This window comes from Aedes albopictus, chromosome 3, assembly GCF_035046485.1.
Source record: "Aedes albopictus strain Foshan chromosome 3, AalbF5, whole genome shotgun sequence".
Lineage (NCBI taxonomy): Eukaryota > Metazoa > Arthropoda > Insecta > Diptera > Culicidae > Aedes > Aedes albopictus.
This window is the reverse complement of record NC_085138.1, coordinates 291443447-291461957: the sequence shown is the minus strand read 5'-3', so window position 1 is coordinate 291461957 and position 18511 is coordinate 291443447. Positions and strand designations below refer to the sequence as shown.

Sequence of the window (18511 nt, the reverse complement as noted above, 5' to 3'; positions counted from 1 at the left end):
ATTATGCCTTTTGTGTCTTTCCGCCTTTCATTGATTCCGCCTTTTGTATTTGCGCCTTTCGTGATTCCGCCTTTCGTGTTTCCGCCTAACGTAGGACACCCATGAAACCAATATGGCAGCCTTCAAGATAGCGGTTATTTTATGGAGTATGGAGTTTCAGGCTCTAATACCACGCAGTATAGGGATAATTTGGTATGGGAAAGGCGTATGGAGTCAAAAATGACGACCATAGTATTCAATATGGCTACCAAATTATTCAAAATGGTGGCTGTTTTAAGGAATTATAGGCTTTAGTACAGAGAAGAGAAGGTCATCTCTCGAGTCAGAAATTGATAAATATTTCATGCTGTTGGTCGCGACACCTAGCGGTTAAAGTCACACTTTTTACACGGAAAATTTCAACCGTGTTGACACGAATAAGCAAAGTATTTCGGAGGCAGGTACACCCACTCAAAAACTGATTCGCAAAAAAATGTGTTTAACTAGAATGTATTTCGGGACACAGTCAAAGTTGCTTATCTCTTAAAACCGTAAATAGGGTACGCGATACAACAGTGATGGGAAAATGTATTAAAAATAAATTAAGATAAATTAAGATAAATTAAGAAAAGTTGGCAAAACATCATTATGATGCTTTATAAGAGCCTGCAATTGCAAAAAACATCTTTGGTACGTGTACCCTATTATTGCAACAGTGGTCGAAACAACAATTGATATGCTCTCAATGCAACAAAATTTCGAAGAATAAGATAATTTATCATCGATATGACGTCATCTGTTCATTAATTTCGATTATACCTTAAATAATCAATACACTTTGATCCATGCAGTTGTTTTGACCTTTATACACGATGAAAACGAAATGGGCAGAAACAAAATAAATCCAGTCGATTTTTCACGCCTAAAATTTATCACTTTTCGTGTGTTTGGTTTGTTCTGAGATGCCCTTCTCTTCTCTGCTTTAGTACCATGTAATATATGTATACTGCAATGTTCCGATTTTATCACTGTCTTTGCGCGACAGACCTTATTTTTATTTTTCCTGCATTTAAAGTTAGATCTCCCTACTCTTCTTCAAGATAAATATTCAAAGCGCGATTCGCAGTACTTAAATATTAAATACGTGTGGAAATGTTGTACAGTGTTTAAAAGTTCAAAATCCAAGATGTTAGTTCAAAAGTCAAGATGGCTGTTGTTTTATGAAGTTTTAGAATCAGAACCAGAACCAGGAAATCATGCAAAATGAACAATAGTGACCCCGGATCCGGCCAACACATTTGTAAATTCCCCATTGTCTGAATCTCATTCCGTCAAATGCCAATCTTAAGAAATCCATTTTCCAAAATCTCAAAGCACTAGTATTATGAACGTAAATAAATATATGTCCATGTATTATGATTAAAGAAAATGTAAAATGTACTCACCTATAGAATTGATGTTGTTACCTACTGGAAATCTATGTTTGGCTGTAGCAGAAAGGCCCTAGAACTCTGTAAACAAAAAATAAATAATTTTATGCTTTTGTGCAATTTTGCTGATTTCGGGCAGTCATCATATACTAACCTGCATGAGTTAAGTTATGAATTCGGTAAATTATTCTCTTGTAAATCTCTGACAGAGCACCGACCGTTGCGTTCTGGGTGCTGTGTAGATATTCTGGATGCTCTTTGTGTTTTGCTACACCAGAAACATCCCGGCGATCCGCGAGCGTGTAGAGGTGGAAGTAGGAGTTTTCTACACTAATGCTTTCGGTCTTTACCCGGCAAATAACTCGTTTACCAGATTCTGAACTGTACATTGAAGATATATACAAACGTTTGCTCCTGCGTCTGTTTTCATAGTTAAAAGAATCTATCACCTATAATCGTCCCGATTACTCTGTTTCATCTAACAATCTGAGGACTTCTAACAATCATAAAATTATCTGGTTTTGAATAAAGTCACAATATGCTGCAGATAGATATGCAACCAGTTTAAGAATAATAACCGATGCCTACCTATGTCTATTTGAACATAATAAAAAGAAACTATGAAGTTGGTTCATGGATTTCTCAGGCATTTAAACACGCATCAACCGTAATGAGTTGTATGTATAGTTTTATCATATTCGGCCTAGTCTATTTGCAATTATTAATTAGAGGCTTTGATAAAAAAAAAAACTTACACAATTTCCCCCTTTTAGGAAATGCTAAACGACAATTCTTGGAAAGAACAAAAAATATTGGATTATGTTTGTGTATAATAGGATGTTCCGATAAATTAAACGACTCAATAGCGTGAACACTTTCCGCCGTCTCCCGCGCAAATCTAATACCTACTCCCTTTTGCAACTGTTTGCGTCGTGGTCGTACTGAATGCTTCCTTCCGCGTTCTGTTTACTCTTCCTTTTTCTCCTCGTTCTCGTCAGCACTGTCGCCCTTATCATCACCATCTTCGCCGTCCTCGCCTTCCGGATTGTATGTGATTCCTTCTTCGTCTTCTTCCTCATCATCATCACCGTCGATTTCAGCATTTTCAGCCTCAGCCCGTTCCATTTTCCTGGCCAAATCGGCCTCGTCCGTAGCGGTGACCACCTTCGGTGCCATCTGCACCTTGAACACTCCGCCGAGATTCTCGATCGTTTCCTTGATCTTCTCAATGGCCACCTCTAGAGCTTTTAGTCCGTCGGCTTTTTCCGGAGTTGAGGTTGTCATAACTAGAAGAAAACGAGGTGTTGAATAATTATTAAGTTTCACATCTTAGCACAACTAAACATACCATACAATGGCGGAGCAATCAAATTAATCTTAATGGGCAGCTCCTCCGTCGAGAGGTCCAGGCCAGACCGGAGTGCCGTCTTGACTGCATCGATACCCTCATAACCATAGCAGGCGCATTCAATGTCAGCTCGGATCTTAACCGCCTGGGAGGTCAATTTGCGCTTGATGTTGCTCAGCAGCAGTTCCTTTACTTCGGGTTCCAAACCGCATTCGTCCAGTAACGATGGTTCACTGTGAGGAAGAAAGGATATTTGAATATTACTTCTTCTACTTGACGTAACGTCATTACTGGAACAAAACCGGCATTTTAATAAGTTTTCTATGAGTGTTTTCACAGTTATTAACTGATAGCTTTTCCGCTAATAACCATTTTGTTACATCGTGTGACAGGCACGAAAACAGTCTATGCTCAAAAAAGTCAAGGAAATTTCCATTACAAGAAGTTGCTGGACCGATCACGAATCGGAACCCTTCACCCTCAGTATTTTCTTACTGAATACATACATGTTAACCGCTTTGGCAATAAAAATCTTAAAATAACTAAGAAAATCCAATTTACTAAAGAGAAACCAATAACATTAGAAAAGCGCTTGTTTGCTCTTAACACGAAATGGAAACGGACGCAATTGATACTTCTCATAAGAGCACATTATAATTTGCATTTACTTCAATAGCAATTTCCTGGACTTCAATAATAGACATAAAAGTGTGTCCAAATAAAGGTCGGCGTATGTAATAGTAAATTAAAATTACTGTTGCGAAACTGGCAACCCCGCCACAGCGAAAACGGAGTGAGCGGATCCGCGGCAAAACAGAAGAACGATGCGAGAAACGTCAAGAGTAGACATTGCCAAACGTGTATTAATGAGATGACGATGTGATTTTTGGTGCAGGGCAAAATTCTTCCTAATTTGATTAAATGCAATCTGAATAGTGTAGAATTATCGATTCTTCAAACGAGTAGTGGCAGGTGCGCTTAGAACAATTGAATGTGCATTTATTTTGTGAATTTACACACGGTTACGTTGTATTTTAGGTCTTAGGAGTTGTTCACACCAAACCCTATGTGATCTAACCTGAGTTCCAGGGTTTATAGTTTCACTATTCAGTTCGAGAAGTGAGCAAATTAGTCATATATTCCCTATTGCACTTAGTTATTTAGTTCTTCATTTACAGCTAGTAGAATTCGCTGAAGCGAAAATTATTGTTGGGAATAATCTTTGAATTATATCTATCCACTGAAATTGTAAGTGAACGCTTAGTCTATATTGTATGATCCCACTCACGAATAAATTTTCATATTCTAGCTTGTAGCTGATGCTAACAAGATTCAGCGTTCTATTCATTATTCCGCAACAATTCCTACAAGAATTTCATCATGAGCCGAGCGGGCGACCTTGATGAAACCACCAGCCACGTAGAAAGCCTGGGATCAGCCTCTACCACCGCTAGCCGTAGAGCCAGGCTGCAGATACAGTTACAGCGGCTCGACGAGGAGCAAGCCATCCAAAAAAAGAAGGCAGCACTCGAGGTCGAAGCGGAGTTCACCAGGAAGAAGTACGAGGCCCTGGAGGCTTCCATAGCGGATGATTCGGCGAGCGTGCGGAGCCGGATCAGCAAAGGAAAGTCTGACAAACAGGTACGTGATTGGGTGGAAAAACTTAACGTTCCGATTGGTGACGGCAATCGAGTTGCCGGCGATGACGACGGAGAGCTAGAAGGCGCGGTCGGTGGGGTAATGGAGAAATTGGATCCCGAGAAGGCTCAAGTAAAGTTCAACCCCGCACTTCCAGCTGCAGCGAAGCCAGTAGACATCGAGAGATCGAAAGAAAGCGATCACCCAAGAAAAGGAAAACCATCGACACCCGAAGACGTAGAGTATCTACGACGAATGCTGGAGCAGTACAAGACACTGTACCTAGCAGAGAAGGAGAAAAACCGGCAGCAGCCATCGGTGCCGGAAATTGGTGGCAGCAAAGGAGCATACCCGAAAATGAAGCCCTCCGAGAATTCACATGATCGTCCCACATCCTCAACTCCGAAGCTGATTGGGGAAAAGCAGGATGGCCCTGAGAAACTACACAAGCTGATGTCGCATTCAGCAACCGACGGATTGGGAGAAGGTGTCCAGAACAACATAAGACCGACTGCAGATGACGAATTTGGGTTACACCAAGGCATCTTTCGAAGGAGCAACGATTCGGCCATTGGCAACGCGCCATTTGCCACTGGAATCCAGCGGCCAAGAAGCCCAAATGACACGGTACATCAAGGGGCACCTATTGGGAGTGTTGACCATCCAGCCGTACTTCAGATGCGGCCGGAGCCCGCCATCTTCCCCGTAGCGGTCGGTCCGACGCCTCAACAGCTTGCCGCTCGTCAAATTCTACCTCGAGATCTACCAAGCTTCTCCGGAAACCCGGCGGATTGGCCTGTATTCATCAGCCAATACACGTATACGACCGAAGCGTGCGGCTATAGTGACGGCGAGAATATGATTCGCTTGCAGCGCTGCCTGAAGGGTGCAGCCTGGGAGGCTACAAGAAGCCGCCTGATTCTCCCCGCATCTGTACCCCACGTCATTGAGTCGCTTCGTATGCGCTATGGGCGGTCCGAGCTGCTGATTGAGTCGCTGATCGAGAGGGTCAGGAGCACACCAAGTCCCAAAGCGGACAAGCTGGACACCATTATCGAGTTCGGAACGAAAATTCAAACCTTGTGTGATCATATCACAGCTGCGAACCTTTTGGATCACCTCGGAAACCCGACCTTACTGAAGGATCTGGTTGAGAAGCTGCCGGCGGAGTATAAAATGCGATGGGCGACGTACCGGAGGAATCGGCCGCTGGTGAATCTCCAAACGTTCGGCGAGTATATGGAGGAAGTCGTCGCTGATGCGTGCAGCGTATCATCGTACGGAGGAAGTGAGAGCGAAAGGTTCGCAAAGCGTGAAAAAGGAAGGGCACCCGACCGAACTCTTCTTCATTCCGACGCCGGGGGAAACAGTAACACGTTAGCGAAAAGTTACAGCAACCGGCCCATAGATTCCAGTAACAGCTTCGAGTGTGCGATTTGCAAGAAGATCGGACATCGTGTGAGGGATTGTACAACATTCAAGGCACTAGCAATCGACGAACGTTGGAAAAGGGTTCAAAGTCTCGGATTATGCCGAACTTGCTTGTACAACCATGCCAGACGATCGTGTCGTATCACCAATAGATGTGGGGTGAACGGTTGCCTAACTCGTCACCATCCCCTCCTACATTCCACCCCAAAAGATACAACGACTTCCAACGTACCGGCACCACTGGACCATCACTTCCATAACCGAGACCTTCCATCCTTGTTGTTCCGTATAATTCCTGTCGTTTTGTACAGCGGAGCGAACAAAGTAGCTACGTACGCTTTTCTGGATGAAGGGTCCAATATTTCGATGATCGAACGGCAGTTAGCAGCGACGCTGAAGGTGACTGGCTACCGGCATCCGTTGTGCCTTAAATGGACTGGTAACGTGACGAGGGAAGAGAATGATTCGCAGCGGATTACGATAGAGATTTCGGGCACCAATCAACGAGCACCGAGGTATATTATGACCGATGTTGGAACCGTGGACTCCCTCGACTTGCCCAGGCAAAGTTTGCCGATCGAGAAGCTAGCCGAGAGGTTCGGGAATCTACGAGGTCTGCCCATTCAGGGGTATCACAGTGTTACACCTCAGTTGCTGATTGGAGTTGACAACCTTAAACTGGCAGTCCCACTCAAGGTAAGAGAAGGCAACGTGGGTGGCCCGGTTGCCGTGAAAACAAGGCTTGGATGGTGCGTATACGGAGGTCATCGGGATGAAGGACAGCTGTCCGTCAACTACCACGTCTGCGAGTGTTCAGATGGCGATTCCCTTGACAAAACATTAAAAGCGTATTTTTCGCTTGAAGAAGCTGGAATACAACCGACCGGCGCCGGAGTAACTGCGGAAGATGAGCGCGCCTTACGGATCCTCGAACAAACTACCCACTATGCCAATAATCGATACGAATCGGGTCTGTTATGGAAGTACGACGATTTTGAATTTCCTGACAGCTACCCTATGGCTGTCAAGCGGTTCGAATGTCTGGAGCGCAGGTTGGCCAAAGATCCAATACTCAACGAAAATGTTCGGAAGCAGATCCACGAGTACGAACAAAAAGGCTACGCACATCGCGCGTCACCCCAGGAGCTGAACAACGTTGACCTTCGTCGCGTGTGGTATTTGCCACTTGGAGCCGTAACTAACCCTAGAAAACCCGGAAAGGTGCGGCTGATCTGGGACGCCTCTGCAAAGGTTGATGGTGTTTCTTTGAACAGTATGCTACTGAAAGGGCCCGATCAGATGACACTTCTTCCTGCGGTTCTTTTCCGTTTCCGGCAGTATTCAGTCGCTGTAAGCGCCGACATCAAGGAAATGTTCCATCAGGTACGAATTCGGCCAGAAGATCGACATTCTCAACGGTTTGTGTATCGAGCTGACCCAACGGCGCCGCTGGAGACGTACCTGATGGATGTGGCCACTTTCGGCTCAACTTGCTCCCCCGCTACAGCGCAATTCGTAAAGAATACGAATGCCAACCGGTTCACACAGGAATATCCCAGGGCAGTTCAAGGAATCATCCACAACCACTACGTGGATGACTACCTTGACAGCTTTGCTACTGCTGAAGAAGCTGCTCAAGTCGCGTCGCAAGTAAAAGAGATCCATCAACATGGTGGGTTTGAGATCAGAAATTGGTGCAGTAACCAACGAGTCGTCTTGGAACAACTTGGAGAGGTCAAGAAACAAACCGTCATCGATCTTACCTCCGGTACCGATAAACAGTCGGAACGGGTCCTCGGCATTCTGTGGGATACACAAGATGATGAATTCCGATTCAGCACTTCCTTGCCCGACGATATAACCCACCTGCGGACGCATAACACTAAACCGACGAAACGGCAATTGGCGCGGTGCGTCATGTCGTTTTTTGATCCTCAAGGATTTCTGGCGCCATACTTGATATTCGGGAAAGTGCTGCTACAGGATACCTGGCGCGAAGGAACCAGTTGGGACGAACAGATTTGCGATGGAACATTCGAGCGATGGAAGTACTGGCTAGAAATGTTGGACATAATCAACCAAGTAAACATACCGAGATGCTATTTCTCCACGGGTGATCTGACGACTCTGGATATCCACACGTTCGTGGATGCAAGCGAAATAGCGTATTCGTGTGTTTCGTATTTCCGGATTGCGAATCCCTACGGTCCAGCAGAGGTGGCATTCGTAGCAGCGAAGACCAAGGTAGCCCCCGTCAAGCCAACAACCATTCCCCGTCTGGAACTCATGGCTTGCGTGCTTGGAGTACGGCTGGCCAAATTCGTAGTCGAGGGACATTCACTTCCAGTTCGAAAACAATTCTTCTGGAGTGACTCCGAAGTTGCAATGAGTTGGATTAACGCGGATCCCCGGAAGTATCGGCCCTTTGTTGCTTTCCGAGTGGGCGAAATTTTGGAAAAATCTAACCGCGAGGAATGGCGCTGGGTGTCATCCAAGCTAAACCCGGCAGACGAAGCAACGAAGTGGGGATCAGGACCGTACTTCGACAAGAACAGTATTTGGTACAGCGGACCTGAATTCCTTCGCCACTGTGAAGATCAGTGGCCACCGAGGAAAATCTACGATAAGGTGACGGACGACCAACGCGCCTGCTATGTCCATCGCAATCTACAAATGCCGAAGCAACTACTGGACGCCGAAAGGTTCTCCTCATGGAAAAAGATGTTACGCGTGATGGCTTACGTTTGCCGATTTGTGAACAATTGTCGAACGTCAAATACTGGTCAAGAGCGAAAAATCGATCACCTGACGCAGTTGGAGTTGCAGAAAGCTGAGGAATCCTTATTTCGAGCTGTGCAATGGGACTCGTACGCTGACGAACTAGTTACTCTGACCAAGAACGAACGCCTACCAGTGCAGAAGCGCCAACCATTGGAAAAGACAAGCGCTCTCTACAAAATATCGCCGATACTCGACGCAGCGGGAGTTTTGCGGATGGACAGCAGGATTGGTGCAGCTCAACGTATCCCTGATGAAATGAAATTCCCTGTCATCTTGCCGAAGCGACATCGCTTGACCATGTTGCTTCTGAAGGATCTTCATTGCAAGTTGTTGCACGCCAACAATGAAACTGTCGTCAACGAAGCACGGCAGCGCTATTACATAGCGCAGCTACGTACACAAGTACGACGCGTGTCGAAGGAATGTCAGATGTGTAAGATACGCAATGCCCAGCCGTCAATACCGCGAATGGCTCCCCTTCCAAGTGCTAGGCTATCCTCATATGTTCGCCCTTTCTCTTACTGTGGTCTCGACTACTTTGGACCCCTTTTGGTGAAGGTCAACAGAAGTCATGTCAAGCGTTGGGTGGCCATATTCACATGCCTGACAATACGGGCGAGATTCGAGTTCCGCCATTGCGCGAAGATAACGTGCTTACCAAACGGAGCGTGAATAAAATCAGTTTTTGGAAATTTTGAACAAGTTATCGTAGTTTTTTGCGTGAATTGTGAAAGGAAAAAGACTTTTGAGAATAAAAAACTAAAAAACCAGGGTGAAATCGAAAAAAAAAACCAAGGAAATCAGAAAGTGAAAAATCAGCATCGCGAGAGCCGCCATTTTGGCCGGTCAACGAGAACATAACCCCAAAATGGACGGAGTGAAAAAACCACCGGACCAACCAGAGGAAACAGATGAAGACGTGAATATTACCGACTGGGCAGGAGCAGCAAGTCTATCGGCACAGCAAGCAGGACAATATCAACAGAGGAGGGAATACACGAACGTAGTGTACACAGAAGCGGACACGGGCCCATACCGAGTGTATTTCGAGCTACGGAACAATGATGGAGTACAAAGGATCAACAAGTTCGCGGTGGGATCCACGCTGCGAAAAAATGAAAAATTCAAGCAGTGCATAACGGACATGAAGCAAGTCGGACGAAATCGAATTATGGTCTTCATCAGCAGCTACACCAAAGCGAACGCGCTGGTGGAAGAAGTAAACAACAGCACAACGAGCAGCTACAAGGCATACGTACCACTACATCTGGTTAGCGTGACGGGAATAGTCGACGGCGTTCCAGCAGACATCAGCGAGGAAGAGATAATGGGTGATATCGCAAGTGACGTGCAAATCATCAGCGTAAGGCGTTTGCACCGCTGGGTGGACGGCAAAAAGATACCCGCGAACCGAATCAGTGTGAGATTCAGAGCGAATGTTCTACCCGATCGTATCCGCCTGTTCTGTTGCTGCAGCAGGGTAAGGCCTTTTGGACAAAAACTAACGGCATGTGGTAAGTGTCTCAGATTCAACCACCGCGAAGACAGATGCAAAGGGAATCGAAGATGTAGGAACTGTGCCGGTCAACACGAGACGGCGGAAGAATTCCAGCATTGTCGAAATAAGCCGAAATGTGCGCACTGCAGATCAGAAGACCATACAATGCAGGACGAAAATTGCCCGGAGAAAATTCGACAAAAGAACATCAAACTGATGATGGCGAAAACAGCAATAACGTTTGCAGAAGCTAAGGAGTGTTTCCCTCTAAGGACCCACAACACCTATGCACCGCTGGAAGATCTCAACGATTTCCCAGTGCTAGGCGAATCGTATGCAGCAACCCAACATGGAGAGTCACTGAGACAGCAATGGCAGCGAACAAACCAAGAGCGAGAGAGGATCAAAGCAGCAGTCAAAACATACCCCGACCAACCGAAAAAGCAAACTAAACAAGGAGTCAAGAGAGCGCGGAAAGAGGAGACCCAAAAGGCAGGACCAACAAACGCAATGAAAGCAACGAACGAACGTGATCGAATACTGGCAGAGGAATCGAGCAGCACCAAGGACGGTGTCGCACTGAACAACCAAACCACCAGCGAGAAAGAGAAATGGGAGCACCTGATGCGAGAAGCGCGCAACCAAGCGGAGCAGACGGCTAGCCAAGCAGTAAAAACGACGATGATGACGTTCTACACTGACTTTCTTAGTCAGTTGGGAAACCAGGAGGAAATCAAGAGTAAGTTTAAGCAATGCACACAAAAATATTTTAACTTAGCGAATTCAGTAGTAGAATGCACAAACATTTCGAAATAAACCAACATTACAGGTCAGATACAGATAAACACAAATTTCTAGCTCAAATAGGTAAATCGTAGTATTCAATAACAAAATTCAAACCGTTAAAAGCTTTACAGTGTAACATACAAAGTTTAGAGAAACACAAGGCGGAATTACATAGAGTCCTCGTCGAAGGAAGCTATGAAATTGTTTTGCTATCCGAAACATGGACGAAAGGTGATTTGGAACAAAGTAACCGCTACAAAATCCCTCGATACCATTTCATCGCTCAATCCCGAAACGACAACTACGGAGGTGTTGGAATTATGCTACAAAACGAGTACAACTACCTGGCGATCAAATTGCCGGCTACGTCAGATTGGACCCAAGTCTGTGGAATAAAGATATGCTCCCTAGACATCGTAGTAGTGTCGGTGTATATCAGTCCTGATATACCGGCGAATGCATTCGAAGATGATATCACCAAAATCGTTAGCAGTTTGGATGGGCACCGAAAAGTGATATTAGCAGGAGATGTGAACGCACATCATTACGCTTGGGGGAATGAAAAGTGCGACAGAAAGGGGAATATCCTAGCAGATATAATCAACAGTAGCAGGTTTCTGATAGCAAATGATGGATCCAGCACATTCATTCCGATTCAGCTAAACAAAAAGGCCACTTCAATCGATATAACGTTATGCACGGCTGAACTTTTCGCGGATATCCAGTGGAAGGTTCTCGACTTCAGTGTAGGTTCTCATCACATGGCCATCGAGAGCAGTCTAAACTCCAATCAAATTGCAACAACGAAATACATATATAACAACTATAAAATCTGTGAGGCGATGACTAACCTCGATCCGATGGTAGTGAAAAGTGTAGAGGATTTGATACCAGCAGTTAAAAAAACCTGTAGAGCGAATAGGAAAACAGATAAATACGTTCCAAAACATTGGTGGACAGAAGAGGTAGAACAGGCCTGGGTAGAAAAAACGGAAGCAAGAAGACAGTTCAATAGAGTATCTAGTCAATGCAACCTAATAGAATTCAAGAAAAAGGCAGCCATCTTTCAGAGACTGAAGAGAGAGGAGAGTAGGAAAAAGCTAGAGGAGTTTCCGAAGGAAGTTAATCCATTTTCTAGTTCGAAAGAGCTGTGGGGAAAGATAGGAAGATTGACAGGCAAACGATGTAGAAGAAAGGAAAACAACGTGATGTATGACAACAAAGAGGCTGCCGAGGCTTTCCTAGATGAACACTTCGGCAAACACGACCCGCAACCGTGGACAGAACCAGTGATACGATCTACAGGAGATGTAATAGACAAAAATAAGTGGGATAGCATACTGGCGAAGAAATCCAAACCATCAGCCCCGGGAGAGGATCGCATTTCGTATGAAATGTTAAGGAAACTAAACCCGCAAGTTGTCGAAAATCTGTTGATGGACCTAAACAGAATGTGGAGGAGAGGATTCCCGGAAGACGCGCTGCGATCTATTCGGATTGTGGCGATTCCGAAACCCGGTCGAGACCAAACAACCCCATCAGGAAAGCGCCCAATCAGTCTAGTACCCACGATAACAAAGGTAGTGAATACAGCAGTCTTAGAGCGACTCCAAACAGTCATTGATGAAAGGAACATTCTACCACCAACATCCTTCGGTTTCAGGAAAGGACTCTCTACAAACACATGTTTAGAATTTATTGTCAACGAAGTAAAAAACTTAAAGCGGCAGAAAATGAAGGTTGCGTTGATCTGCGTCGATCTGAGCAACGCTTTCAACGCGGTCAAGCCTGACATCCTCAACGACACCTTGGTAGAACTGAGAATTCCAGATGAAATAATTTTGTGGATAGCTGGTTTTCTACAAAACCGAAGGTTGAGTCTTCAAATTCGTGGAGCGACCATTACAAGGACAATCAACAGTGGACTACCCCAAGGCGACATTCTGCCCCCAACGCTATTCAATCTCTATACGCGGAAGCTACACGACATTGGAGTTGGCGATGACGTCATACTGGTCCAGTATGCCGACGATTTCGGCATCCTGGTAAAAGGTAAATCGTTAGAGCAACTGAATCTCACAGCACAGAACTACATGGACAAGTTCATCGAGGCTGCAGAAAACCTGAACTTTAGGATAAACGCAGAGAAGACAAAAGGATTACTCTTCCATAACAGTGACAACAAACTGACGGTGAAAATCAATGGAACGCAAGTAGAAACAGTAAGAGTACATCGGCATCTCGGAGTCCAGATCGACAGTTTCTTAAGCTTTGGAGCCAACACCAGAGAGGTAGCAAGAAAGGTGACAGACCGTCTCAACATGCTGAAGGTTATAAGTGGGATTAAAACGGGATCGCATCCTCAAACTATGGCTAACATCTATAAAGCTCTAATAAGAAGTGTTCTAGAGTATGGATGCACAGTGCAGAACAACGCCAGTGCCACGAATAAAAGGAAGTTAGAAGTAGCGAATAACCAGTGTTTAAGAAAAGTGACTGGTTGCACGAAAAGCACGCCGCTCAACGCTCTAACCGCATTAGCTGGGCAATATCCATTGCATCTCAGGCAAGAACACGTCGCCAACAAACAAATCGCTCGATCTTTTAGCAGAAACAATGTGGTGGCCACTCAGCTTCGAGAATTAGAGATACCGGATGATTTGAATTTGGAGAAATACAGCTACCTGGAGAAAATGTACATCAGGAACAAAAACATCTTCGACGATATCATGCCAGTTGTGAAACTGCATGCAACAACTGTGGAAGTTCATCCTTATTTGGAAGGATTGGACACAGCTAAAAAAGAGACGAATCCGTTCAAAATGAAACAGTTAGTGCTTTTTACGATGAACAACAAATATCGAGGAAGAAGGAGAATTTTCACGGATGCGTCCAAAGAAGGAGAAAGATGCGGAGTGGGAATATACCTAGAAAGCTGCAAAAGAAGACACTACTATAGACTGGAACAGGAATCGAGCATCACGGCGGCGGAAATGACGGCGATCAAAGTGGCTATTTCCTTCGTCGAGCAGATGGAGTTACACAACTGCGTGATATACACTGACTCAAAATCAGCGTGCATGATTCTGGAGGATTCGATGGACGAGAAGGCCGGCTCAACAATCGTTGCGGAGATACTAAGGATAGCTCATCGTTTCGGAACAGCAATCCAGTGGATCCCGAGCCACGTGGAGGTTGAAGGCAACGAGATAGCGGATAAGCTGGCAAAACTGGGACTGTCCGACATAGCACCAACCTACGGTAATAGATTATGCTTGAATGATGCGCTGCATCGATTCAAAATACAAACCCAGGACAACGCCAACCGATGGTATCAGGACTACTCCATGGAAAAGGGTAAACGCTTTAGCGAGATTTTTCCTGTATTTTCGACCGAGCCGTGGTACTACAAAGTCCAGATGGAAGGTCGAGATGTCCGCCTGACAAACCGTCTGATGACTGGCCACGACTTTTCAAAGTACTGGCTGGCAAAGATGAAGATAGCAGAAGACGAGGACTGCGATATGTGCGAAGTTCCCGAGACGTCAGAGCACATCATTGTTCACTGTCCGAAGCACGGTTTCCTACGATTAAAGTTTCAATTTGAGCAAAAATATCTGAGCCTTACTGACCTGTACAAATCGAAATGCATTGAGACATACCAAGAAGTAACTGAATTTGTAAAACAAGCTAAGTTAAAACTGTAAACAAAACTCTAAACTGCAAGAATGCAAAACTGCAACTGGAAACGGCTAGTCGTCACTCCCATACAACGTCGGAATCGATGAGTTTCTGGCCATATAGTCAAAGTCACTGGGCCAAAATCGCTGAAACTGTCAGCTGACAGTTTCAAACAGAGTGAAGAAGAAGAAGAAGACAATACGGGCCGTTCATGTGGAGGTTATCCACACGCTTTCTACCGAATCCTGCATCAAAGGAGTACGCCGATTCATCTGTCGTCGGGGAAGCCCCGCCGAAATCTACAGCGATAACGCAACTTGTTTTCACGGAGCCGACCGTCTTCTGAGAGAGCAGATCAACAAAGGACTTGCTGCAGAATTCACGAGCACCCGGACCGCGTGGAAGTTCATTCCTCCAGGCACTCCGCACATGGGGGGAGCCTGGGAGAGGTTGGTGAGGTCGATTAAGGTTGCTCTGGCCGCAATCCAGAACGGAAACCAGAAACTGGACGACGAATCTTTGATGACCTTTTTGGCGGAAGCAGAAGGTATTGTCAACTGCAGACCACTCACATACTTGCCTCTGGACTCGATCGAGCAAGAGGCCTTAACCCCGAATCATTTTTTGTTGGGCAGTTCTTCGGGGGTTCGTTTACCAATTGTGCAGACTGACAACGAAGTATCTCTCCTGAAAGGTTCGTGGACAGCCATTCAGAAATACCTGGACATCTTTTGGAGACGCTGGACTAGGGAATATCTCCCGACTCTTACGAAACGCACGAAATGGTTCGGCGAAGTGAAACCGGTTCAACCTGGAGACCTGGTTCTCATCGTTAGTGATACTAAACGCAACGGGTGGATACGCGGTCGAGTGCTTGAGGTTCTGCCAGCTGCGGACGGTCGTGTACGTCAAGCTATTGTACAGACTGCTGGAAATGCTCCTACAAGAAAACCAATATCGAAACTGGCGGTCTTGGAGGTATCATCGGATGCTGGAACCGGAGACAATGTGGGTTCCACCAGGGGGGAGGATGTTGCGAAACTGGCAACCCCGCCACAGCGAAAACGGAGTGAGCGGATCCGCGGCAAAACAGAAGAACGATGCGAGAAACGTCAAGAGTAGACATTGCCAAACGTGTATTAATGAGATGACGATGTGATTTTTGGTGCAGGGCAAAATTCTTCCTAATTTGATTAAATGCAATCTGAATAGTGTAGAATTATCGATTCTTCAAACGAGTAGTGGCAGGTGCGCTTAGAACAATTGAATGTGCATTTATTTTGTGAATTTACACACGGTTACGTTGTATTTTAGGTCTTAGGAGTTGTTCACACCAAACCCTATGTGATCTAACCAGAGTTCCAGGGTTTATAGTTTCACTATTCAGTTCGAGAAGTGAGCAAATTAGTCATATATTCCCTATTGCACTTAGTTATTTAGTTCTTCATTTACAGCTAGTAGAATTCGCTGAAGCGAAAATTATTGTTGGGAATAATCTTTGAATTATATCTATCCACTGAAATTGTAAGTGAACGCTTAGTCTATATTGTATGATCCCACTCACGAATAAATTTTCATATTCTAGCTTGTAGCTGATGCTAACAAGATTCAGCGTTCTATTCATTATTCCGCAACAATTACTTTAGCTACACTGCCGTCCTACACATAATTGTCCCATGTTATATGGGAATCCCATATAACATGGGACAACTATGCGTAGAACGGCAATACAGCCCTGTGTGATTTATAAATATCCGATAATTTCACTTACATGACACATTGTTTGAACACATCGTACGCAGCGGCCTTGCTCTTGAGCTTCTCCTCGAAGTGCCAGGCAGTTTTCTCGTACAGTTCCTCCAACTGCTCGTTGGTGAACTTCATCATGTCAGCCACATGCCGGAGAATCGAGTTCACCGCTTTTGCTTTGGCGAATCGCTCCGTGCACTTTTCCACATCTTCCGGCGAGACACGTCGCTTGGACAAATCGATGTATCCCTTGAATTGGTCCACACGAATGACGACCACCGGTTCTGTTTTGCCGACGCGAATCAGCTTGTTTATGGAACGGATACGCCGACGGGACAATTCGGACAGCAATATCATTCCTTCGATGTTGTTATATTCCAGCAGGTAGACGTAGGCGCCCATTTCGGCGATGGATCTTACATTCACCATCACAACATCCTCCACCGCAGGGAATTTCTGCTTGTAGAATCTACACGATAACACCATCTTGACTGGATAGGATGCGCTAGAATTAAGCAACAAATAATATTAAAATAATTATGTTAATGCCTCAAAAATATTTCAATTTCAAAGCTGCTTCCACCGAGTGCCATCGAAATCAATATCCCATGCGCCCCATTCTCCGCTAGCGGTGCTATGAACTTTCGCTGTTTGGAGCTGTCAAACATGGTTGGAAAAGTTGACACAGTTTTGAAACGATTTTTCCGAATTAATAACACTTTTTTCGCCTGTGAATCGATCGCACTCGATGCCTCAGCACTAAAACTATAAAAATCAACTAATTTTACCCGTTTTTATGAAGATTTAAGCACGAAAATGTGAATTTTATCAATCTGATGTAATATACATGTGGCAGAATGCCGAATTGACACTGACAGAAAGAACTCGGTACGGAAAACACCGACGACGCTGGCAGTTTGTGGGCGAGCGGGGGGTGGAGAGAGAGAGGTCTGAGCTGTCAAAATTTGTAACGATGTTTTAAAATAACCAGGGCTGCATCGAGCACTATGAGCCTCTGCACGAATCTGGTGTACTGCTCACTCCCACAGAAAATTTGAAAACAGCGCGCACAGTAAAAGTCAAATGTGACTTTTACTGTGCGCGCTGTTTTCAAATTTTCTGTGGGAGTGAGCAGGACAGGGCAAATTCGTACAGAGGCTCATTTTCAATGATGTGCTAAAATGAACACACAAAAAGGGGATTAGGCAAAAAACGTAATTTTAAACCACGTTTTCTACCCAGCTGAATCTGTTAACGAGTCATTTTGCGAGCTGATTCGATACGATGCTCGCATTTACATCATAGACTAATAGGCTCCTAAAGTCCTATCGGGATTCTTGTTTTAAACCACAATATATGGTTCAAGAGTATATATTTACTCAATTTTTGACGTTTTTATTAACCGTAGTTGAAAATATATAATTTTTATTTTTTTAGCCTTTTGTCTCGTCCCTAGCTTATAACACATACTTTGAGTGATTTTTTTTCACCGTGTATGTCAGATAGGAACATTTTTGAAATCCCAGTGCGAAAAATGTCGAGCTCAGTCACACAAGGTTGACCTCAAATGTCAAAGTAGAACTATTTACCATTTTACTTATTTCGAATTTTCTCATTATTCCTTTGTTTTTCAAGTTCGAGTAAAGTACATTTCCGATTAGAATACCATGCTTGATCGTATTATTCAATATAAGTGAGATTTCGTCTTTAATTTTAGGACCCTATTCTGGAGCTCGATTTGAATAGGTCGTATGTACATTTGTCGATATAAAATTCGATCAGTTTATTTAAGTTATTGTAGCAATAGGGAAGATATTTTGGAGATTTTTAATGATGGAACGGAAAGCCTGTTTTGTGATGATTCTGCTGTATGTATCAACTTTGTTCAATTTCAACGGTTTTTGCTATAATAAGCGAATCCAACTGATCGAATTTTTAATCGACAAAAGCACATACGACCTTTTCAAATCGAGCTCCAGAATTTTAAGACCTCGATGTACCAAAGAAAACGATCAAATTTTGTGTGTCCACAAAGGGAAAAATTTCTTATGGCCTTATACTCAGAAATCAAAAAATCCTTTGTTTTCTATCTCAGTTTCCGTTAAAAGTGGGATACCCCATTGCTAATGGGTTGTCCCACTTTTAGCCGAAGCTGAGTAAGAAAACAAAGGATTTTTCGATTTCTGAGTA

At 44.5% G+C, this 18511-nt stretch overlaps 1 protein-coding gene across 1 annotated transcript; it reads right to left on the bottom strand.

Annotated features, from left to right (window-relative positions):
- Window positions 1-2080: 2080 nt before the first annotated feature.
- LOC109415956 (eukaryotic translation initiation factor 2 subunit 1) lies at window positions 2081-17261 on the bottom strand. The gene is made up of 4 exons (XM_019689930.3): window positions 17110-17261; window positions 16344-16826; window positions 2758-2990; window positions 2081-2695 (listed from the first exon to the last, which is right to left on the bottom strand). The coding sequence occupies exons 2-4, from the start codon at window positions 16805-16807 to the stop codon at window positions 2376-2378; spliced, it is 1017 nt and encodes a 338-aa protein (XP_019545475.1). The 5' UTR covers window positions 16808-16826; window positions 17110-17261; the 3' UTR covers window positions 2081-2375.
- Window positions 17262-18511: the final 1250 nt, after the last annotated feature.